This window comes from Hemiscyllium ocellatum, chromosome 10 (assembly GCF_020745735.1).
Source record: "Hemiscyllium ocellatum isolate sHemOce1 chromosome 10, sHemOce1.pat.X.cur, whole genome shotgun sequence".
Lineage (NCBI taxonomy): Eukaryota > Metazoa > Chordata > Chondrichthyes > Orectolobiformes > Hemiscylliidae > Hemiscyllium > Hemiscyllium ocellatum.
This window is the reverse complement of record NC_083410.1, coordinates 64056180-64082805: the sequence shown is the minus strand read 5'-3', so window position 1 is coordinate 64082805 and position 26626 is coordinate 64056180. Positions and strand designations below refer to the sequence as shown.

The window sequence follows — 26626 nt, the reverse complement described above, 5'->3', positions numbered from 1 at the left end:
GAACAGATTCTAAAATCTTCTGTATGACAAATGTTAAACTAATTTTTATGTAATTTCTTATTTTTTGACTTCCTTTTTGAATTTGTCCAATTTTCCAATCTATGGAACCTCCTTGTACCTTGGGAATATAGAAAATTAAAACTATGTCATTAGCTATTTGCTTTCGAGGATAAAGTCCATCAGCACTTTAGATGTTTGTCAGCCCAGCACCGGAATCCTTTGCTCTGTATATATCCCTAGTGATTGTAATTTTCTTGAGATACTCCCTTCAATTTACTGTTTTGCTGATAATTTTACTTTTTACCTTACTTAAAATCTCAGCGAGGGTAATGTAGACATTTACAAAGGAATGCAAGAATATACTTAAATCAGTATTATTTACCCAATGTAATATAAGTTACATTTCTGAATAGTATATCTGAATGGAGAATTTTCTAAGTTAAAATTGCTTTAACATTCAAGAGTACATGACTGATGCTCTTATGACAAAAATATTTAGACCTTTTGTGTATTATTCAAACAGTGATTAGGTAAGAGATTTATTATCATGTAGATCTGATCAAAAACTGGTATATTGTAAACAGGGTACTTTTAAATCAACTCTTGGGCAACCAATTACACCACAGGCAAAATGATAGTAATTCACAGGATTTTGTGTGAATCATTTGTCTTACTTATTTGCAGCTGAGTATATTTTCTTGGAGGAAAGACTTATTTTTAAAAAAAACCCATCACATGAAAGAATAGAAATTTTAAAAAAACTATATGGCAAGTGAACACTGCAAAGTTTAGTTATATAATTATGAAAACACAAAATAATACTTAAAACAGACTTTTAGCACTTATTTTCATTTTAGCCCCTCCCCCTTTTATTTTCCAGTCACACACTAATTTAGAGGCAGGTAACTTGTCACACCATTGGTGGGTGAGCCATGGTTATGTTTCAATTGCTCCATTTCTCAAGTTTTAACTTAGGCATGAAAAGCTCAGCTTGTCCATACAAACGCAACTCGCCCTTCATCCCACCACATCTCCAGCCCCTCCCTCGGCCATAATGATTAATTCTAAACTCAAACTTTTGTTACCCCATTGCTTGAAGTTGAAAGAAAGTGGTCAAAGTTAATAATCCTCTGACTGCTTTGAATTTGCTGTGGGGGAACTATCCACCTCCTCCATTCAGCATCATCCATAATGACAAGAAAAACTGAACAACTGCGTAGGAAACAGTGGGTGCAAATCCATATCCCTCTGTAGCAGAATGGTGCATGTGCTGTTTTAATAGTGGAAGACTGAATAAGCTTCCTGGTGATATACTGAAAGAGTTGTGTTGGGTAGTCTCATGAAATTGATTTTTAAAATTAAAATTTAATAGAAAAGCCTACACAGAAGATGTTATTAATGATTTTGGACAAAGGTGGAGGTTAGAATCAACAGTGATGTATTCCTGAGCTATGCCTGAAAATAAATCAAATCCAAAAAATTCTCTAATGTGCATATTAGTTTTTCTGAAGTGTAACTGATGCAGTTTAAAATCCCAGACTATCATTAGCCCATGCAACTGTTAAGTGATCAGTATTAAACCTCCATATTAATAACAATGTCCTCTATAAAGTCCCATACTGAACAGTAAGTATATCCTTACTCTTGTAACATCTAACCATTGTTTACACAAATCGGAGGCAAACAGCTTCGGCTGGAATGGCTGAGTGCTTCATCTGAATAGAACTTTCCAGTGTTCCCACCCATATTTTCAGTTGTTACAAAGTGAATTTCTAAGGTGACTGGCTTCCAACATACACAAATACATGTTGCAAGAGCTAGACCTGAAAATCAAGAGCGGGACCTGAAAATTAAGAGCTCAGGTCATTCATTTTTTCAAATAAGTTCAACCTCTGAATTTCTGACTATCTCTGCGCAAGGGCACAACTTTTTTTATTGCACTTTTGTGTAAACTCACAAAATTAATGGGCTTTTAAAATTGATGGTATTCTATTCAGAAGTGGGTGGAGATGATCTGCCTCTGTGCCAATTCCATTCCACAATCCTGACCTGGAGCCATTTTTAAAGAAGCCAGCTTAGCAATAGCTCCACAGCAGCAGGCAGCAGGTAGCCAATTTATACTAGGAGGCCTAGTAAGGCGGTGTTCCCACATTAACATGGATGTCCTGCTGCCATGCAAATTGCCCAAATTTGTACAGGCCAATATGGTGAGGGCACAGGATGATTGGCTGAAACTTTAAAAATCATGCTGCACAGGTCTAAAGCAAATCCTATGGTATCTGAACCTGAATCTATAGAGCCCAACTGTCTGATTTGCATTGTCCTTTCAAATGTTCAAACCAAAGTGATCAAAGTTTTAAAAAAACATAATATTTTTACAACAGTTCTAATGGTCACTAGCACAAATACAGTCGTTTTAGCCCAACAGTGGTCAACTCTGCAGGATGGAATAAGGATGAAGAACATACCCTCATTTTGAGGAACTGAGATTCAGGGTTTCACTAAATTCTGGGCGATGTTTTTGTGTGAAGAATTTGAAATAAAGGAATTACAGTAAGAAATAATTAGAGTATCAATACTCAGCTGTTTGGATAATGCTGATTTTCTAATGAATCGTACTGAGTTACCAACAAGAATACACAATAGAACAGACAATAAAACGTATGCAAAACACAGTCAAATGTCAGGATTCCACTTTCAGACATATACTTTGAGTAGAAAGAAGAAATGAAGGAAAGATAATTAGTCTCATCCAGAAGTTTCTCAAAAGATATTTGGGGTGAATTATATTGGTTGCACATTATCTGTGATGGGAAAAGATGTGGCGATTTATTGCCTTTACATTTAAAGAATCAAGTTTTCTGGAAAACTGCACTGAAATTGTTACTTTAATTTGAATTTTTATTATCAATATTAGAATGTAAAATTAAAGTACAAGTTCAAATTAAAAAGTACTTCCAAAATGTTATATTCAAAGTGCTTTGAGCATCTACTTAACAGTAAAAACAGTTCATCCTCCAAAAGTCTATGCAAAATGGTAAATATTTATAAACTAACAGCAAAATATAAACCAAATCAAATTTAAAAATGCTAAAATGTCAAACTTCCACAAAAGTGGTTTTAATTACAATGTGTGCCGTTTTACGAGGAAACCAGATAGAAGCTATGTTTCCTCTTCTATAATTTTAAGTAATATCCTTTATGCCTTTTTAAATTGTTGTGAATTGACATTGTAATTAAATAAATGCCATATTATTAGAGAATTAACCTGCCAATAAACCTAATATGATAATGAAACAGATTCCCTTTAGATCATTGCATTACAGTTCACATTTAGTTTTACTATAGACAGTAAAACAAATTTCAGATGTATGGTTCATTTCCTGTACTCAGTTCCCTTTTAGACGCTGCAGTTTCACAGACATCAGCTTCCGAATATGCACTTACTGCACAATTACTACCAAAAAGGTTCATGCAGCAAAACCCACAGTGCACACATACATGCTTGACAGTTCATGTGGTTCAAATTCAGGAACTGCTGCTGCTCTGTACATTGTTTATTGTGCTGTTCCGGTGACCATCTTATTTTCAAATATGCACATAATTTAAAGTAAAACTCTAATTAACATTATGAATACTGTCACTTATTGCAAAGTTTAACATTCATATATGGTGTGATGAGAAACTAAATTTTTCTTCACAATACTCACATTGGATGATTTAAAATAATCAAATGAAGAGATATGTTCTTTAGTTGTACCAATGGAGGAATACATCATTAGGCCACACACAGATACTAATATCACTTGTAGCAATGTATATGATTGGGGAACGAAATGAATTTCATCTCATTGAGCAGTAAATCTGGTGAAATGAATTATCTGCTCATTATAGAACATTATATATGAATGTCTATGAAACAGAAAATGATTGGAAGATTCACACTGCCGAATAACTGCCTAAGTGATAAAGGTGAAAACGCATTCCAGACTGTAAACAGGAGAGTCACTTTCAGTAAAGTTGGGTAATCATGTGGGCCATTAACACCCTACTGTGTGGTGAGGAATTCTGGGTCTGCTGCAGGGGAGCTGTATGAAAGCTCTGGAGTTCATCCAAAGTTATCCAAGATCTGGTCAAGTAAATGTGGTGGCAGGGCAGAAATCACAAACGATAAAGACTTTCATTGTACTGGGTAGAACTCCTTGGAGATAACCCTTTGAAAAATTAGAATAGCATCGACATGTCATGTCCCTCTCATGAATAATTAAAGAATGAAAAAGTAGATCTTCAATGGGGAATTGTTTCAGGGCAAACAACATCAAAGTTGTCAGCACAAAATTATAAAAAGGACAACTTAAAAATTAAGGCTTACAACTTCTGCACAGTAGATTCAGATCTCTTCAGAAAACACTGCAGACAGCTGACCTTTGCGGAGGAAAGCACTGAAGTTAGAAAGCCATCTATGACAACTCACTAAATCCAATTTACCGAAAGCAGCTGCAGAAGCTATTCCAAGCACAAACATTGATGGCATGAACCATCAGTTCTCTGAACATCTGTGCCAATTTCACACCAGACTCTACTCTCATGCAGGTTTTAAAGAAGACAACAAACTTGAACAATGAGGAAACTGCACATAATCCTAAGCATATAGGAAAGGGATAGGTATGTGACAGATGTCAGAGATAGTTTCTTTACTCAGAGTAGTAGGGGCTTGGAACACATTGCCTGCAATAGTAGTAGACTCGCCGATCTTAATGGCATTTAAATGGTCATTGCATAAACACATGGATGAAAATGGAATAGTGTAGGATAGATGGGCTTCAGATTGTTGTGCCAACCTGTGGAACCAGAGGGCCAAAGGGCCTGTACTGCACGATAACGTTCTACGTTGGCACTTGGATTGGGATACAAAGACATATTGAGTCAACACTTTACAAGAATGTTTGCAATATAATATTTCATTTTAAATTCCTATATCTGAACATAAAATAGAGTCTGCCTAAATAAATGTATCCTGGTACCATTACTTGTTTATTTATTTACCCCAGTTCACATGGATACTTCCCTTGTTAAATATGAAAATTGGAACATCTAATAGACAAAAAAAGTCATTTATTAACTGGTTTCTTAAATCCATCATCTCAGAAGTTGGAAGAGGGTGACTGATAAGTCTAAGAAATATCTTTTGAGCAATCAATCACAATTGCTCAATTTAAATTTTCTACAAGTTTCATCTGGTAGGTTAACTTAGCCCAAGCTGTACTAATAATGTGGATCCAAAGGAAAGGAATTCATGAAATGCTTCCAGGATGGTTTTTCGGAACACACTTGTGATGGAGCCCGTAAGAGCGAAGGCTATTCTGGACTTAGTGATATGCAATGAGCCAGATTTTATAAAATATCTTAAAGTACACTAAGAATACTTAGGAGGCAGTGATCATAATATGATAAGAGTTCAGTCTGTAGTTGGAAGGAGAGAAGGCAAAATCAGATGTAATGGCGTTACAGTTAAATAAAGGTAATTACAGGGGCATGAAAGAGGAACTAACGAAAATTGACTGGAAGCAGAGCCTAGCGGGAAAAACAGTAGAGCAACAATGGCAGGAGTTTCTGGGTGTACTTGAGAACACAGTACAGAGGTTCATCCAAAGAAACATTATTCAGAAGGGAATTAGACAGCAATGGCTGACAAAGGAAGTCAGGAAATGGAACACAGAAAAAGAGAGAGCCTATTATGTGGCCAAAAGCACTGGAAAATCAGAAGACCGAGAAGGCTACAAAAACAAATAGAGGATAACAAAGAGAGAAATAAGGAAGGAGAGAATCAAAAATGAAGGTAAGCTAGCCAGTAATATTAAAAATGATAATAAAAGTTTCTTTCAATACATAAGGAACAAACAAGAGGCAAAAGTAGACTTGGGCTGCTCCAGACTGATGCTGGAAAGCTAGTGATGGGAGATAAGGAAATAACTGAAGAACTTAATAAGTACTTTGCGTCAGTCTTCACAGTGGAAGACATGAATAATATCCCAACAACTATGGAGAGTTGAGGGCAGAGTTGAGTATGGTAGGCATTACAAAAAAGAAAGTGCTAGAAAAGCTAAAAAGTCTAAAACAAAATCGAGAAATCTCCAGGCCCTGATGGGTTACATCCTAGAGTTGAGGGAGGTGGCTGAGTAAATAGCAGAGGCGTTGGCTGTAATCTTTCAAAAGTCACTGGAGTCAGGGAAAGTCCCAGATGATTGGAAAAATCACTGTTGTAACCCCCTCGTTCAATAAAGGATCAAGACAAAAGATGGAAAATTATAGGCTGATTAGCCTAAATTCAGTTGTTGGTAAAATTCTGGAATCCATCATTAAGGTTGAGATTTCTAAATTCTTGGAAGTGCAGGGTTGGATTAGAACAAGTCAGTGTGGATTTAGTAAGGGGAGGTTGTGCCTGACAAACCTGTTAGAATTCTTTGAAGAGGTAACAAGTAGGTTAGACCAGGAAAACACAGCAGATGTTATCTATCTAGACTTCCAAAAGCCTCATGGGATGCTGCTGCTAAGGTGAGGGCCCATGGTGTTCGAGGTGAGTTATTGGCATGGATTGAGGATTGGCTGTCTGACAGAAGGCAGAGAGTTGGGATAAAAGGTTCTTTTTCAGAATGGCAGCTGGTGACAAGTGGTGTCCCGCAGGGTTCAGTGTTGGGATCGCAGCTGTTCACTTTATATATTAATGATCTGGATGAAGAGACTTGATTTGTCAATGATACCAAGTTAGATTGACAAGCAGGCAGTACTGAGGAGGTGGGAAGGCTGCAGAAAGATTTAGACATTTTGGGGGAGCGGTCTAGAAAATGGTTGATGAAATTCACTGTGAGCAAATGTGAGGCCTTGCACTTTGGAAAAAAGAACACAGGCATGGACTATTTTCTAAACGGTGAGAAAATTCATAAAGCCAAAGTACAAAGGGATCTCGGAGTACTACTCCAGAATTCTCTAAAGGTTAACTTGCAGGTTGAGTCAGTGATTAGGAAAGCAAATATAATGTTGTCATTTATCTCAAGATGGTTGGAAAATAAAAGCAGTAATATGCTTCTGAAGCATATGCTTTATAAAGCTCTAGTTAGGCCCCACTTAAAATACTGTGTCCACTTTTGGGCCCCAGACCTCATGAAGGACAGACTGGCACTGCAGCGTGTCCAAAGGTGAGTCACAGGGATGACACCTGGAATGGTAAGCCTAACATACGATGAATAGCTGAGGATCCTGGGATTGTATTCATTGGAGTTTCGAAGGTTAAAGAGAGATCTAATAGAAACTTAAAAGATAATGCATGGCTTAGAAAGGGTGGACGCTGGAAGTTGTTTCCATTAAGCAGGGAGACTAGGAACCGTGGACACAGCCTTAAACTTAGAATGGAAATGAGGAGACATTTCTTCAGTCAGTCAGAGAGTGGTGGGCCGGTGGAATTCATTGTTACAGAGCACAGTGGAGTCCGGAACATTAAATATCTTCAAGACAGAGATAAATTCTTGATCTCACAAGGAATTAAGGGCTGCCGGGACAGTGCGGGTAAGTGGAGCTGAAATGCCCATCAGCCATAATTAAATGGCGGAATGGACTCGATGGGCCAAATGGCCTTATTTCTACTCCTATGTCTTATGGTTTTATGGTCTAAGCACCTTGACTTTCCAAACTTGTACAAACTATGTAAATTTTTGAACAGAATAAAATTCCAGTTTGAGGAAGAAAATACATCTATGCCTCACCTTTCAACTTCAATACCAATTGAGAAGTAATAAAGCTGACCGAGATGGAATTGTGGATAGTAACATATCTATGCTAAATTTAAACAAGTGTGATATTTTGGGCAAGTACCAAGCAACCTCTCAACAATGTGGCAGTGTATGTGGGAGCCCATAAAACTGCAGGAGGAAAGAAAAAAGAAACCAACACAAAAAACTGTAGCTTGGCTGATTTCGCTCACCTCAAACTAACAATAGTTAACAGTGGAAGACCTCATCGACTGACCTTTAGTTGGGGTGCAGCCTGGTGAAAAGGGACAACAGGAACTTGGGAACAAAAAAGTAGGAGCATGTTGAATATTCATACTGGAGAAATTTAATTAAAATTTAATTAATATTCATACTGGAGAAATTTAATTAAAATGGTTTTAAACTTTTGAAAACAGCTTGTGAATAAGCCAATACAATATTATCAAGATAAATTTCATAAAATATAGTAACTTTCACCAATTTAGTAAGATACCATTTCAAAACCACAGGAATGATTATAAGTATTCCACGATTTTACTTCGTTTCAAATTATGTCCTCGTATGATTAAACAAATGTTTTATTTAATAAAATCAATTTTAGTTTGGGTTTCAAAGTTGCTGACAGGTGATTTAAACTTGCAGTTGGACACTCGCATTTGTTGCTGATTTGTAACACAAGGGATGGGAGGAGGATGCATTTTCCTTTATTCTGGATATCAGATTTGCAAAATTCTTGCATCCGGTGTCCACTTGATACTGCCCAAGTTAAACATCTCATTAGGCATTTGTTCTGAGCAAGTTCTTCAGTGGGGTATTTTTTTCCCCCAACTCTTTCACTGGATGTGGGCATTGCTGACTGGGACAGCACTTATTGTCCATCCCATGTTGCCCTTGAGAACAGGATGGTGACCTGTCTTCTTGACTACCTGCAGTCGATTTAGTGGAAGTAGATCCACAATGCCATTGGGGAGGCTTTTTCAGAATTTTGACCCAGCAGCAGTGCGGGAATGGTGATATATTTTCACGTCAGGATGATAAGTGATTTGAAGGGGCATTTGCAGGTGGTGTTCCAGGTATTTGTCACCTTTGTTCATCTATGAAGTTATGGTCATGGGTTTGGAAGGTGCCATCAAAGAAAGATGCTATCAAAGAAGCCTTAATGAATTTCTGCACTGCAGCCTACAGATAGTGCACACAGCTCCTACTAAACATTGGCATGTCATTCACAAAATATTTAGCCCCTCTGTCACCAATCAAATCTTGCCCTAGATGGAGACAAACTTCTTGAGTGTTGTTGGAGCTGTATTCATTCAGACAAATATGGATTATTTCTTCATATTACTCACTTTGTAGATGATGGGCAGGTTTTGGAGAGTCAGGAGGTGACTTATTCACTGCAGAACTTATGGATTCTTGCCTTTTCTTGTAGCCAAAATATTTGTACTCAAGTCCAATTCAGTTTCTGATCGGTGGTAACTCCCAGAATACTGATTGTGGATGAACTTGATGATGTTTATATGATTGAATGTCTTGTTGGAGACAATCATTGCATTACACTTCTGTGGTATGAATACAGCTTATCACTTGTCACTGGATTAGTGGTGCTGGAAGAGCACAGCAGTTCAGGCAGCATCCTGAACTGATGTGCTCTTCCAGCACCACTAATCCAGAATCTGGTTTCCAGAATCTGCAGTCATTGTTTTTACCTTATCACTTGTCAGCCCAAACCTAGATATTGTCCAGTTCTTGCTGTAATTGGACATGAACTTCTTCAGTATCTGAGGAATTGTGATTGGCATTAAACGTTATGTAATGAGCAAATATCTCCATTTCTTACAAATGGAGAAGAAGTTATTAAAGAATGCAGCTGAAGATGGGTGGCCCTAGAACAGTCCTCTGGCGAATGCCTACAGAGGTATCCTGAGATGACTGATCTCCAGTAGGCAAAACCATCTTCCTATATGTCGTGTATGACTCCAACCAATGGAGAGTTTACCCCTCCCGATTTTGCTTAGGCATCTTGATGCCACACTCAGTAAAATGTGGCCTTGGTGTCAAAGGCAGTCACTCTCACCTCACCTCTGGAATTCAATTCCTTCATCTATGGTTTGAACCAAAACTGTAAAGAGGTCACCAGTTGAATGGCCCTGCTGGAACCCAAAATATGCATCAGTGAGCAGGCTATTGCTAAACAAGTACTGCTTGGTCGCCCTTTGATGACAACTTCCATCACTTTACTGTTGATTGAGAGTAGACTGATGGGATGGTAGTTAGCTAGGTTGAATTTTGCCTGCTTTGAGTGTTCAGGTATATCTGGGCAATTTTCTACATTGCTGTACATAAGCCAGTGTTATGGCTGTACTGGAACAGCTTGGCTAGGGTCATGGCAAGTTCTAGACTAAACATCATCAGAACTATTGCCAGAATGTTGTCAGGGAACATGACTTTTGAAGTATCCAGTGCCTCCAGTGCTTATAGATGCCACACAGCATGCACTGAATTAGCTGAAGACTGGCAGTGATGTTGGCATCCTGACCAAGGCTGAAATGAGTCACTTGCCACTTATGGCTGAAGATGTTTGCAAATTCTTCATCTTTATCTTTTACACTGATGCGCCCATCCCCAGTTGGACATATTTTTACAGCCTCATTCTCCAGCGAGTTGTCTACCATGGCTCATGAATAAATGTGGCAGAAATACAGAGCCTAAATCTTAATATTGTGGAATTACTTATCTCTATCACTGCTTCTGTAGTTTGGCACATAAGTAGTCCTGTTTTTCAGTTTCACCAGGTTGACACCCCCTTTTTCGGATATGCCTTGGGCTCTTCCTAGCATGTTCTCTTGCACTCGTTACTGAACCAAGGTTAAACCCCTCTGGCTTGACAGCAATGTTAGAGTGAAAGAGATTTTGGGCAGTGAGTTTGCAGATTATGTTGAAGTACAATCCTGTTGCTGATGACTCACAGCACCTCATGGACTCCCACTCGTGAGCTACAACTGTTCAAAATCTATCCCATTTTACCCATTGATAGTGCCATACTACATGATAAAGTGTATTCTCAATGCGAAGCCAAAAGGTCATCTCTATAATGACTGTGTGGTGGTCACTCTTACTGATGCAGTCATGGACAAATGCCTCTGTGACAGGCAAACTGATGAAGGTGAGGCAAATTATGTTTTGTCCCACTTACTGGTTCCCACCTACTAAGACCCAGTCCAACAACAGTGTTCTTTACAGCTTGGTCAGCTTTGTTAGTAGTGGTGTTGCTGAGCCACCCTTGGTGACAGACATTGAAGTCACCCACTCAGTATATTCAGTGCCATTGCAATCCTCAGTGCTTCCTCCAAGTCATGGTCAACATGGACAAGTACTGAACCTCCTGTCTGGAGGAGGATGGGCAGTTGGGTTACATAGTATATTTGGTAACCAACAGGAAGATCCTATACCTATATTTGGCCTGATGCCATGATACTTCATGGGTCCGAGAGTCAGTGTCAAGGTTTTCCAGATCAACTCCCTCTTGGCTGTACACCACTGTGACGCCATCTCTTTTGGGTCTATTGTTGTCTACCAGTGGGACAGGACATACCTTGGGGTGGTGATGGTGTTGCTTGGAACATTGTCGATCATGTACAATTCCTTTAGTAAGACTATATCAGTTTTTTATTGCTTGACCAGTCTGCAATTATAAATCCCCCAACTTGGGCACTAAATCCAATGTCATTAATGAGGGTTAATGGGGCCAAGTTTGCTGCTGTCATTTCTGGAGACTCAGTTGATGTAAGATGTTACATCAAGTTTCATCCCTTTTGTTTGAGAGCTTTTAGCACTTGATACAAAGAAATAGCTTGCAACACCATTTCAGAGGGCAGTTAAAAGTCAGCCACTTTGCTGTGGGTTTCTTACAAGTAAAGATGGCAGTTTTCTATACGAAAGAATATCTGTGAACTAAATGGATTTTTATAACAATCTAAAATGGTTTCATGGTCAGACATTTTATTCCAGATTTTTTTATTGATTTGAAATTCTACCATCTGCTGTGGTTTGACCCAAATCCAAGACTCCAGAATAAATTAATACATGACTGTCTCCTCATACTGATTGCTCAATCAAGGAATACCACAAATGGAGTTTAGGCCAGAGATGATAGGTCATGAATCAACTTTAGCTAGTTTCAAGCAAACAATGTACAGTCCTGGAAAATATCCTGAGCTGCAAGGAATTGAAATAATAATAAATTATTTGGAGCAGCATTGATAACTGTGTCTTCTTTCTCCCCCCTCAAAAATACATATGGTTGTAGGGTAAAGAGGAGAAAATTCCTTACCATTAAAGGGGTTCAGGCTTCGCTGAATCCTTTGTAGAATTGCCTCTTTCACCTCTTTCTTCTTCGCACACTGAATTCCCAAGTTCTGAAAACTAAAAATTGTGAAGCAATTTAACAAATGTAATAAAAGTATTTATAAAAATTAACTTGTGTACATCTGGGAGATAATTTACAAAATAATTTAATTGAATCATTTGTTAGCTTGTTGCCTGAATGATTAGATGCAAATTTAGTAAAGATCACTTTGTGGCAAATAAACGAGTGTTCAATGGAAACAATAACACTTATTAGATAAAAAGTTCAACTAGAGCAAAACTCCATTTAACTTTCTCTTCTTGAAATATAAATGCTACTTAGGTTTCTATATCAAGCAGAGGTACAAGCTGTGGAAAATTGTGCGGGAGTCCATTTCTTGACTGATTTGCATAACACAGTAGTTCAATGTTTGGGACTTCCCCATTACATTTCCCACATGGAAAAACCATGACATCATCACAGCATAATGAATAACATCTAGGAAGTACATATTTTCAAAATGCTGGGTGGGAATAACAATGTGATATGGGGAATTAACATTATAGTCTTACTACAATAATTGCCCACATTACAACTTCCATTTTGTTACTAAACCAACTATAATTTGCTTATCAAAGTATAAACCACTTAAGAATAAACTGTCCCCTTTAAACTGCATAGAGAGAATATTAGTATGTTGTATTTCATTAAAATATGATCACTGACTACATTGCTCAATTTAAGTCTACATTACAAAGCAAGTCTTGGAAAATGAAAGGTTAACTTTTTCACACTAAAATACAGAGCATATTCTAGTCTTCAAATTGAGCTGTTAGCACTTTTAATACAGACTACAAGAATTATCAGTGGTTTTCAATATAAAAAATTGTATTATTACTCAAAGAATTTTTTTGAAAAATCAAGCATTTAATCTAATAACCAAATCCCCAATATTCACTAGATCTCATTAGATGTCTGCACCATCTGTAACTTCAAAATGTATAACTGACATTAAACTTGGAAGTATTGGGAACTATGGACAGTACAGTGTTAGACACCAAGACTATGTGGAAAGGCTGCAGAATGGTTGCATATGTGGCAGATCTAATTTAATGCATATAAAGTGTTCCTCTGGTAGGAAGGAGTAGAGACAATATAAAGGGTATAACTCTAATAGACTTACATGAACAGAAAAATTTAGGGCGCAAGATATTTAAGGCAGCAAGAGAAGTCGAGATTGTAGCTAAAAGGTATGAGAGTATTCTGGGCTTTATAAAAGGAGACAAAAAGGTACAAAAGAAATGATGGCGATCAACCTAAATTAGAATAATCTGGCCACCACATTTCAGGAAGACTGTGAAGGGACTGGAGATGATGAAGAGAAGATTTACAAGATGAGGGACTTTAGTTACATCAATAGATTGGTGAAGTTGGCAGGCTATTCTCCTTAACAAAGGTTGAGACAAATTTGATAGATTGTTCAAAGTCGTGAGGACTCTAGACAGAATAGACGAAGAGAAATTGCTCCCATTGGTGGAAGCATCAGGAACCAGAGGGCACGCGTTTAAAGTGATTGGCTAAAGAACTAAAAGCAACACGAGGAACACATTCCTTTGCAAGCAGGTTAAGATCTGAAACATAATACTTGAGTGCATAGTGGAGGTAGTTTCAATCATGACTTTCAAAAAGAAACTTAATAAGCATCTTAAAGAAAAAAAATTGCAGGGCGACAAAGAGTAGCCAAGATAATAGCACTAGCTAAATTGCTCTTGTGGAGAGCCAGGACAGATTCAATGGGATAAATGGTGTTCTTCTGTGGTATAATAATTTTACAATTCCATGATTTTCACATATTTGGATGTTTCGTAATGAAACAATAAAGTCACTAAATGGGAAGACTGCAGCAAATGCAAACATGAAACGTACACAGTGGAAATTCCATATTTGAATCAAGCAATTGAAGGACACCTCCATTAATGCTACATCAAACAATAAAACGTTTATAAAATTCACCATGACTAACCATATTCTGAGTATCATTCTATAAAGTCTAAGATAGAATCCTTTGGCCTACCCTAAGTATGCTTGCTTTTTGATAGAGCTATTTAATGAATCCCACTCCCCTCATTTTCTTCACAGTCTGATCATTTTTAAAGCACTTTTCAATTCTCTCAAATGTTTTATTGAATCTTTTCCTACTATTCTTTTAGTCACTACATTCCAGATCATAATAAATGGCTGTGAAAAAAAGATTTGTTCTAATCCAAATCACCTAAATCTGCATCCTTTTGGTATTTGATCTTTCCACCACTGGAAACAATTTATTCTTATTTTCATTATCAAAAATGGTTGATGATTTTTAACACATTGATCAAAGTCTCCAGACCTCCCTACTTGAAGGAGAGCAACAATATCTTCTTTGCTGAAGTGCTTTTTGAGATTCAGTCAATCTTGGATTCACAGCACTCCTGTTCCTTTAAGTCCATAGATTTTCCTTTACAAACAACTCCAACACATCATATTTTTCAAAGTTCTTGCATCAAACAAAACACCACCAACCGGCTCCACTACCTAAAAGCACTCAGTCACATCAGTAAACACAACTTGCCTTTAACAATTCCATGCAAACTTTGATTTATTAGCCTACATTTTTTTCCAAATGCCAATTTATTTTGAGCTGGGTTATTTTTTCTTCAAGGTTAGACCTATCTGGTCTGTAGGTGCCTTGTTTATCCTGTTCCCTTTTTAAAACAGGAATGTAACATTTGCAATCTTTGACACCTTGACACCATCCCTATTTTCAAGGAGGATTAGAAGACTTTAGCCAGAATCTCTGCAAGGTTTCACCAGTTAGCTCCATTAAAAATCTTGGATGAATCCAATTTGTACTAGGTGGCATTTTATTTTGAGAACTGCCAATTCATATGTATCCATTTTTGTACAATCCAATATCTCCTGCACCTCCTCCTCTCCAGTTAACTGGCAGCATCATTTGCTCTTGTGCAAAGTATTAAAACAGTTACTAAGCTGTGGTTCATTATCTCCACAAAAAGGTCTCCTTGTTTTATACAATCAGCCCCACACTTTGCTTGAATACTCAATTACATTTTTTTTTTCTCTGTATGCAGTGAACAAACACAGTAAGGGTCACAAAGTACTTTACTCACTTTATTCATTTTTCAGTGACTGTTCAGATAGAAACTTCATAACTGTTAGGTCTATTCGAATTGTATTTTCAATTGGAACTAAACACATACGCTATACAATTCAGAATAAAGTACCTTTATTCAGATTTATTAGTTATGATTGAATAATCAATTTGTTAAAATATAATGTCATGCACATAAATTAAGGTTTAGATTTGTAAAATGCCTCAACCAACTGTGTGAAGTTCCTATTTCCATAGGTGTCAGAGCTGCAACTACATTTGATCTGTTATGCAGAGCAAATTCAGATATCTGTCCACAGAAGTAGCAAAGTCACATTTAGAAAACCAAATTGTTTATAAAAATTTGCAGTGTTCAAATACATTTTGTATTAGAAGACACAATATAAATCATTGCAATGGAGAGGCTAGTAATTCCTACAAAGGAAAACTAAAGTATTCCCTTTGTAACTAAACTTGTGATATAAATTGGAAATTTTAAAAATAAATTACATTAAAAGAAATGCAACACTGGATTAATTGTATCAAGTTCTGAATCATTTCAGAAGCAAATTTATAAAACAGAAATGTTTATAGTTAAAAAAGTTCCCCTCCTCTGCAAATCAATCATTCACATTCCAGTTCTTTCAAAACAACATAATAGTTGTGTTGTAAACAAGCCCAACTGTCAAGTAGCACTCAGAGTGAAAAACTTTTCATTTAAAGAAATAAACAGTTAAATTGTTATGTGCTATTTTTCATGTGATTTCAATGCACTTACACCAAATTTATGTGTGCTTTTTTAATGCCACAAAGAAACAGAACACAGGATTTTGTTGTGAAGATATTCATCGATGCACTAAAAATAACATTGTCCATAATGACTTTGGAAACAGATAATGTTGCCAGAGACACAATAAAAAGAGAAAATCTAGGGAATATACAGCAGGTTAGGCAGCATTGAAAATATTAATGTTTAGAACAAAAATATATCTCTACATCTATTATTCTCAAAAGAAACTAACAAAACATATTACTATAGAATAGATGCAAACAAATGATGGATCCACACTGAAAATGTATTAAATGAGAATAAATAGCAGGAATCTCAAAGATGTGTCAATAGGCACATCTTTAAGTTGAGAATACAGTAGAGGGAAGAATACAAAAGAAAGGAAATTCAAGTTGTGCATTTGTGAGGGACACTCTCCCTGAAAGGTTCAAGTGGTTATTTCAAACAAGGACGAAATGAAAAACAGTGCGTTTGCGGCATGAAACATAAGCACAGTACGAAAAGTAAGCACAGCCTGCATTCTATTTCATAAAGCAAATAGCCTTTTAAATTTTCTTCTTTATCATCTTCGATAAGCAAATATTAGACTCTTGGTGGGGGGTGATAAAGTATATTTTGCACATAAGCAAGTTTGCAAAATATGGTCACACCAACAGTGTGATTTGACTATACATACTTTATAAAATATATCCAAAAAGAGCTTTACACGTTTTTACAAATTCTGCTTTAGGCAGAAAGGACAAAAAAGACAATGAGCACAGACTACTGCTAACAGTCATGATGCTTTCATTTGGATAGGAGTCTGGTCCTGCATTTAAGTGAACAGGACAAGCCAAGCTATTGGATGACAAGGGTTATCCATTGATCATCTGTCCCATGGTGTCAATGTGTAACTCACACATATTTGGGCAGAATGTACACAAAAAAAGGCCAAGCTGCAATGTGACCAAACCAATAGCACGATGAAATAACACTTCAGCTGCCTGAATTGCTCTGCAGGAGATCTGCAGGACTCAGCACAGCACAAGCCAAAGCTAGTGTAATCTTGTTGTTGCATGCTACAGAACATTGTCAACATGAAGAAAAGGCCCTTGCCACCAGTTGTATGACAACCAACTGCAAAAGGATGCAGGAGACACAGACAAGGCAAGCAACATGTTCAATTTCCATGTTACCCACGATCAAGTTATCCAATTGTAGAACTAGAGAATGCAACCCAATTCCAAGTCACGACATCTTCACCTGACATCTTGTATTAATGGTCTTCACAGCAATTAAGTCCACAATGCTAAAATATAAGCCAGCATAAAATAAATATTCCAAACAAATTTTATAAATCAAGCAATAATGCATACAAAGGGTATGTAGACAGTTATGTGGAATGTTGTGGCTACAATGGATCCATGACTCAAAGAAGGGTGGGATTGGCAATTAAATATTCCTGGATATAGCAGAATTACAGACTTGATCCAAATAGAGATTCAGAGAATAACTGTGCGAAGGGGCAGTGAGGGACAAGAGTACATTCAGAAATATTTTTTCCAGCTGAATGGCAAGTCCAATGAGAAAACAGGCAATGCCAGACCTAGGGTTTAGGAATTGGGTGGGCCAAGTGGTTCAACTGAGAGTAGGGGAATATTCAATGGGGTAGGAATGGTTCTTACCTAATAAATTGTAATCCAAGATTGGCAGGAAAAACTGTAGCTAAGCAATGGGCAACTTTTGAAGGAAATGTGTTTCTGATACAATCAAGGTACAAATGGAATACAAATAAAACAAACAACAAACGGTTCTTCTAGTTGAAAAATAGAGATTAAATGAAGAAAAAGTGCGCTCATGACAGTTATCAGAGAACCAAACTGAATACAGAATGTTCTAAGGGGAACTGAAAAAAAAAAGCTGGAGATGAGGAAGACAACTAACAGAATAATACAGGAATTTTAAAAAGTCTACTCTTGGAACACAAATAGCAAAAAGGAAGAGTGGGGCCAATTTGGGATTAAAAATGGGAATTTACACTTGGAGGCAGGTGGCAAGAATTAAGTACCAAATTAATATTTACATCTGTATTGACCAAGGAAGATTTTGCTGTGTGGTCGTGGTGAGAAAGCAGATAGTTCAGACACTTTAAGGGTTTAAAATTGACGAAGAGGTAGATTGCCTCAGTTGAAATTGATAAAACATCAGGATCGAATGAGATATTTCCAGAGATATAGAAGGAAGAGGAATTGGAAATAGAGGAGGTACTAGCCATAATTTTCCATTCTTCCTTAGACTGAGGAGCAGTGCTAGAGGATTACAGTCTTGTTCAATAAAAGGGTGTGAAGATAAGCTCAGCAAGACAGGTCAGCCTGTTTAACCTGAGTGGTGAGGAAACTTGTGATGGCGTTCCAAAGGACTCAGTACTAGGACCCTTTCTTTTGCCCAAAACCATGATGTACAGGGTGTAATTACAAAGTTTGCAGATAATACAAACCTTGAAGGATTGTGAATGCTGTACAGGCTGGTGCAGAACTTCAATTTTAAACCCTTAAAGTGTCTGAACTATCTGCTTTCTCACGATGACCATACAGCATCATCTTCCTTGGTCAATACAGATGTAAAGTATTAATTTGGTACTTAATCCTTGCCACCTGCCTCCAAGTGTAAATTCCCATTTATAATCCCAAATTGGTAGATTAGTGGAATAGATGGACCAATGGCAGATGAAATTTAATGCAAAGTAGTGAGAAATCCTTCCTCTTGACCTTATCCAAAGGCCCTAGAATCACAGATTTAGCCAGTTCAATTCACTCCACCACACAAGAGGAAGACTGGATATTGCAAAGACAATGAGCCCTGACTATATTCCAGCAATACTACTGAAATCTTGAGCTCCAGTATTTGCTGTTCCCTTGTCAAACTGCTTTAGTAGAGCTACAACACTGGCAGCTATCTGACAATATGGAAAATTGCCCAGGTATATCCTGTACATATATCTGGATAAATTCAGCCTGGCCAATTCTCATCCCATCAATCTACTCTCAATCATCAGTAAAGTTATGGAAGATGTGTTCAAAAGTGCTCACCAATAACCTGCTCTATGATCCTTGGGAACTATCAAGGCCACTCAGTTCTGACCTCATTGCAACCTTGATTCAAACATGGACAAAAAAAAGGCTGAATTCCAAAGGAAGGGAGTGCAACTATCCTTGAGCGTACTTGACCAAGCATGGCATTAAGAAGCCCCAGCAAAACTGGAATCAGTGCGAAAATGGTTCCATCAATGACCTTCCATCCATCATAAGGTCAGAAGTGGGGATGATGCAGATGATTGTATAAGGTACAGCACCATCCATGACTGCTCAGATACTGAGGCAGTCCACATCTAAATGAAGGAAGATCTGGGCAATATCCAGGTTTGGGTTGAAAAGTGCAGGTAATATTTGATTCACATAAATGTCAGGCAAGGACCAATGCCAGCAAGAGAATCTAATCATCACCCCTTGACATTCAATAGCATCATCATCAATAAATACCCTGGGTATTATCAACATCCTGGGGGCTAGCATTGAACAGAAACTCAGTTGGACTTACTATATAAATACAATGGCCACAAGAACAGGTCAGAGACTAAGATTCCAGCAGTAAGTAACTCACCTCCTGATTGCTCAAAGTCTGTCCACTATCCACAAGGCACAAATCAGGAGTATGATAGAATACTCCCTAATTGCCTGAATGACTTCGGCTATGGGGAAATATCCCACCCTTTGTCACTGGTCCTGATGGTCCAACTGAATTTGGGAACTTCCCAACATCACTACCCCTGAACAGAAGCATTCTTTCTTTTGACCATGATGATTGTAGGTGATAGCTACATATATTCTAGGCTGAAACTTCAAAATGCAATGAGGGACTTCTGACCTGGATGAACCATCTTTTCAATGGAATACTAAACTAAAAGATCTGTCTGTATGCTGAGAGGAACATGAAAAACTGCCATGAGATAAGAACAACTTTTCACTCCATAAAATGTGATCCAGGAACATGGTACTTCATGAAGCATGTGCTAAATTGGGTATTTGGTTCAAATAAGTTCTTTCTGTTATCTCTTCCTCAAGCTGTAACTCAGTCTAACAGTTTGAAGTTCAGAGTCAGAACTTCAAAATCTCCTGCTTGGTCAAAATACTTTGTAACAGAAATGACCTGACAATGGTTGCTGTCATCAACTGAAAATGTTGCCAGGATAAATTTTAATAAACTTTGAAGTAAACAATAGCAGATGATTTAACAAGGATGACTTAACCATTGAACCCTTACACAGTGCGGAAGGAGGCCATTCAGCTCATCCAGTTCACACCAACTCTCCAAAGAGCATCCCACCCCACTGTATCCCATCACCCCATTTTTATTATGACTAATCCATTTAACCTACACATTCCTGGACATTATAGGCAATTTAGTAAGGGCTACTTCACCTATCCTGCAAATCTTTGGGTTGTGGGAGGAATCTGGAGCACCTGAAGGAAATCCATGCAGACACAGGGAGACTGTCTGTGTGAAGTTTGCACAGTCTCCTGAGGCTGGACTTGAACACAGGTCCCTGGCACTATGAGGTAGCAAGCTAACAACTGAGTTACTGAGCTGCCCACACTTTCTAGGCACACTCTTTATACAAATTGATAGTGCTCACTACTGCGGAGTAATCCAGGATCAGAGTGCTTTTTGAATAGAATCCAGGTGGGAATTTAGGTGCATCACAGGAAGGAGGTTCTGCTTTTAGTAATTTTTAATCCTGTTCAGATATATCATGAGGCACTTTACCACTGTGCCACTAGAACAGACTCTGTCCTGCATTTTGTTTCTAATTGTTTTAACTTCATTAGTTAACATGGTAACTTTTGCCTCTATTACCTTAGCATTAACTTAATTAACTAATCAAATAAAGAAGGTAAAACTCTAATAACAGAACAGGGAAGGTGTCATTATTGCATCACGTGGGAGTACATGGAACATTTTGCCAGGCAACCATACTCCCAGTACTAAGTGTATGAAGTTTGAGCAGTTTTGGCCCAGAGTTGCTGAGGTGCATTCTGAACTGCACACAGTGAAGTATTTGGATGGGTGCACTGTGTTTTGGAAAGCACTTACACTCTTGTGGGGAGATGACCTTTAGAGTTAGTCAATGATCAGGGACAGGAGGATTTTAAAAAATATTCTTACATGGAATGTGAGCCCTCATTACCCTTAAAATGTAGCTCACAAAGCCATTTCCTCAGGCAATTAAGAGTCAACCCTACTGTGGCGGATGTGGAGTCACATATAGGCTAGATGAGGCTCAAACATGTGCAGGTTAGGTGGATTGGCAATGCTAAAGTGCCCTATAGTGGCCAGGGATATAGAAGCTAGGTGTAATTGCCACGGTGTGTGCACGGTTATGGGATAGGGTCAAGGGGCTAGGTCTGAGTGGGATGTTGTTCAGTGGATCAGTGTAGATTTGATGGGGCGAATGGCCTTTATCCACATTGTCAGTTTTCTATATGAGCATTGAGAGCAAATTTCCTTTCCTAAAGTACATTAGTGAAGCAGATGGATTTTATTAACAGTTTACAGTGTCTAATTGGTCACAATCAGACTTTATTTTGTTGACAAATTGTACAAAATTCAAATCCCACGATGGGATTCTCCAGGGAATTGCCAGTCCAGTGACAATAACACTATGGCACTGCGTTCCCACTGCACATCAGGCAGCTATGGAAACGTAGTGATGAAGGGGTCTCTGCCTTTCACAGTTACCAGAAGAAAATGAACAAGGATCGAAGAAGCAAACACTATTCAAGCAGGTGCATGCATAAAAGAATGCAACATTGATGTGTGATACTTTGGTCAGGGTAATTGGTACTGTTCTCAACTGCCAAAGGATATGTTGCGTGCCTGTTGCCAGGGTGTAGTACATTTTGTTGTGGCAAGCAATTCAGTGGTGATGGTGAAGGATGTGTATACGCAGTTGTTCTAGCACACGTGAAAGCAAATTACATGGGTAGATATAGGATTGAAATTCTGCTGGGTGTATTGAGGAATGAGGGCACAAATTCAAATACAGAACCTGGAAAAGAAATAATCTGAGGCAGATATTAAGCATATCAGAAATTAAAGCTAAAAATTGTGGTGTGAGTAATTTCCAGACTATAACTAGTTATATCACTGCAATTAGAATAAAAAAGACCAGTTTATAATAAAGACAATATAATAATTTGGCAATATAATATTCACAGGATCATCATACAACGTGGACCAATCAAATTGGAAATGGTTATTTGGATAATGGGCTTACAGAATGTTTTACTGGTTGCTTCCTGGAGCAATATATTGTGGAACCAAGTAGGAGCAAAGGTATTTAACACCTAGTTTTGTCCAATAAAGGCATAAATAATTAGTATTATCATATTAAGAGATCCATTAGGTTTCCCCTGAAGAACGAGTAAATACTGAAAAATACCCAGCGGTCATACCCTACCAGTACTCAACAAGATGGGGAGGTTGGATGTTAAAACAAAATTATGCACTTCGCAAATCATAAAAGCAGAAGGTATGATGAATGCAATGATATACACAATTTATTCTGTCGTCATTTGTCAGAGTATTCACCAGGTATCAAAGTAGTCTGGATCTGTATATATAATTTCTACGTGGTTACTGATTTGTAAGGCATTTCTTCACATTTGCAAAATTATCATCACAGTTATTGAGTAAAAAGTGAGGTCTGCAGATGCTGGAGATCAGAGCTGAAAATGTGTTGCTGGTTAAAGCACAGCAGGTCAGGCAGCATCCAAGGAACAGGAAATTCGATGTTTCGAGCCAGAGCCCTTCATCAGGAATGGGCTGATGAAGGGCTCTGGCCCGAAACGTCGAATTTCCTGTTCCTTGGATGCTGCCTGACCTGCTGTGCTTTAACCAGCAACACATTTTCAGCTCTGATAATTTTGCAATCACAATAACACACCATGGAATTACAGAACACAAACAGAGACTGTTCTGCCCATAAAGTCTGCAATGACTTCTTTCAAAGGGCAAGTTTGTTATACCCATTTCTTTCTTCTTTCCTCGAAGCCCTGCAATTCTCTGATCTTCATGTATTTATCCAATTACATTGTGAATACAACTATTAAAAATCACAATGCCTTCATGAGTTCAGTAGGTCTGTTTGAACAAAATGGCCAGATTAAATTTGCAAAGTTCCCATTCCTAAGTGTTATCCATCTAGAAACATGAATAGTTATTGACTATAAACAGAAGGAGAGAAGCTTGAACTCAAAACTGCATGACAGCAGATAAAATGTTGCAAACTCCCATAGTAGCCATTTTTATGTCACTTCAGGTAAACCGACAACTTAAGGGAGAGACAAAAACAAGATTGCAACCTCAAGAGTGGCTAGAATGTTTTGGGACAATGAAGCACACTTGAAAAAGAGTGACCATTAGAATCTGGCAAGTATAGAAAATCTTGAAGAACCAGCAGTGCAATAAATTAATAAATAATCTGTTTTAGGACCGCATTCGAGGATAAATGTTGTTTGGGATACCCACACAATTTCACTTTTTTAAAATTGTTAACATCCATTAAGAGACGAGACTTTCCAAATAAGCATTCATGTGGAAGATGGCACTATGACATCACAACACACTCCAAGTACGGTACTGATAACAGTTTAGCATTAAGTGTTGAAATCTCTGGAGTGAAGTTTGAACCTAGAAGCTACTGATTCGGCAGGGAGCTTGCTGCTAAGTCATAGTTAACAATAACGCCAAACTGGAACCAGTGGATAATGCTGAGAAGGGGTTGAGACTGCCCCTTTTCTAAAAAGAACTCTAATGTCCAGAAAGAAACCTTCTTATCAATTAGTTTGGGAGGTTTTAAATCAAGAAATGAGATCCAAAAGGACAGTATGATAAAAGTCTTCGCATGAACAAAAAAATTGAAATATCAATGCTGATTCTCATTAACTTGTCAAAGGAAAACAAGCGAAGTACATCAATTTAAATCCAGACAACCCATCGCTGATGAACAATGTTAAAGTTAACTCAAAGTCACGTTTCCTACTTTAAAATCTTACACTATTTATTTCATATCATGTTATGCTTGCACTGAGATTTTCAAGGGCTTTAACTATCAACCTGTAGCAGATACTTAAGTTAAATATCCCCCATAACCACAATAAGGCAAAATAATTTATTGTGGAGATAGGATGCTGTGAAACTTGAAAGGGCTCAGAAAAGATTTACGAGGATGTTGCCAGGGTTGGAGGGTTTGAGTTATGGGGAGAGGCTGAATAGGCTGGGGCCGTTTCTATGGAGGCTGAAGGGGTAACCTTATATAGGTTTATGAAATCATGAGGGGTGTGGGTAGGGTAAATAGGCAAATCCTTTTCCCAGGGTGGGAACATTCAAAACTGGGAGGCATAGGTTTAAGATGAAAGGGGAAACATATAAAAGAGACCTAACGGGCAACTTTTACACAGAGTGGTACATATTTGGAATGAAGTGCCAGAGGAACTAGAGGTACAATTAGAACATTTAAAAGGCATCTGAATGTGTATAGGAACAGAAAGGGTTCAGTGCTAACAATGGGATGAGATTTATTTAACATACCTGGTCAGCATGGACAAGTTGGACTGAAGGGTTTGTTTCCGTGTTGTGTATCTCTATGACTTTATAAGTATTATTATAATTTTGCTTCACTAAATAACAAATAGTATTAAAAAGATATGGTACATAGACAAAGTCATAGAGATGTACAGCATGGAAACAGACCCTTCGGTCCAACCCCTCCATGCTGACCAAATATCCTAACCCAATCTAGTCCCACCTGCCAGCACCCGGCCCATATTCCTCCAAACCCTTCCTATTCATATACCCATCCAAATGCCTCTTAAGTGTTGCAATTGTACCAGCCTCCACCACTTCCTCTGGCAGCTCATTCCACACACGTATCACCCTCTGCCCCTTAGGTTTCTTTTATATCCTTCCCCTCTCACCCTAAACATATGCCCTCTAGTTCTGGACTCCCTGACCCCAGGGAAAAGACTTTGTCTATTTACCCTATCCATGCCCCTCATGATTTTGTTAACCTCAATAAAGGTCACCCCTCAGCCTCCGACACTCCAGGGAAAACAGCCCCAGCCTGTTCAGCCTCTCCCTATAGCTCAAATCCTCCAACCCTGGCAACATCTTTGTAAATCTTTTCTGAACCCTTTCAAGTTTCACAACATCTTTCCGATAGGAAGGAGACCAGAATTGCACGCAATATTCCAACAGTGGCCTAACCAATGTCCTGTACAGCCGCAACATGACCTCACAACTGCTGTACTTAATACTCTGACCAAGAAAGGAAAGCATACTAAATGCCTTCTTCACTATTCTATCTACCTGCGACTCCACTTTCAAAGAGCTATGAACCTGCACTCCAAGGTCTCTTTGTTCAGCAACACTCCCTAGGGCCTTACCATTATGCAGCACCTCGCATTTATCTGAATCAAACTCCATCTGCCATTTCTCAGCCCATTGGCCCAACTGGTCCACATCCTGTTGTAATCGGTGGTAACCCCTCTTCAGTGTCCACTACACCTCCAATTTCGGTGTCATCGGCAAACTTACTAACTGTACCTCTTATGCTCACATCAAAATCATTTATGTAAATGACAAAAAGTAGAGGATGCAGCACTGATCCTTGTGGTACTCCACTGGTCACAGGCCTCCAGTCTGAAAACAGCTCTCCACCAGCACCCTCTGTCTTCTACCTTTGAGCCAGTTTTGTATCCAAATGGCTAATTCTCCCTGTATTCCATGAGATCTAACCTTGCTAACCAGTCTCCCATGGGGAACCTTATCGAACGCCTTACTGAAGTCCATATAGATCACATCTACTGCTTTGCCTTCATCAATATTCTTCGTTACTTCTTCAAAAAACTTTATCAAGTTTGTGAGACATGATTTCCCACGCACAAAGCCATGTTGATTATCCCTAATCAGTCCTTGCCTTTGCAAATACATGTACATCCTGTCCCTCAGGATTCCCTCCAACAACCTGCCCATCACCGAGGTCAGGCTCACTGTTCTATAGTTCACTGGCTTGACCTTACCATCAACCTCCAGTCTTCCGGCACCTCACCTGTGACTATCAATGATACAAATATCTCAGCAAGAGGCCCGGAAATCACTTCTCTTCCCATAGAGTTCTCAGGTACACCTGATCAGGTCCAGGGGATTTATCCACCTTTACCTATTTCAAGACATCCAGCACTTCCTCCTCAGTAATCTGGACATTTTGCAATTTGTCACCATCTATTTCCCTACAGTCTATATCTTTCATATCCTTTTCCACAGTAAATACTAATGCAAAAAATTCATTTAGTATCTCACCCATTTTCTGCAGCTCTACACAAAGGCCACCTTGCTGATCTTTGAGGGGCACTATTCTCTCCCTAGTTACCCTTTTATCCTTAATGTATTTGTAAAAACCCTTTGGATTCTCCTTAATTCTATTTGCCAAAGCTATCTTATGTCCCCGTTTTGCCCTCTTGATTTCCTTCTTAACTATA

At 38.2% G+C, this 26626-nt stretch overlaps 1 protein-coding gene across 3 annotated transcripts in view; it reads right to left on the bottom strand.

Moving 5' to 3' along the window:
* Window positions 1-26626, bottom strand: part of rel (v-rel avian reticuloendotheliosis viral oncogene homolog) — a 58684-nt gene that overhangs the window by 25844 nt on the left and 6214 nt on the right. For all 3 annotated transcript variants that reach the window (XM_060831540.1, XM_060831541.1, XM_060831542.1), the window contains exon 5: window positions 12097-12188. In XM_060831540.1, coding sequence (XP_060687523.1) covers window positions 12097-12188 — 92 coding nt within the window. The remainder of the gene's footprint in view (window positions 1-12096; window positions 12189-26626) is intronic.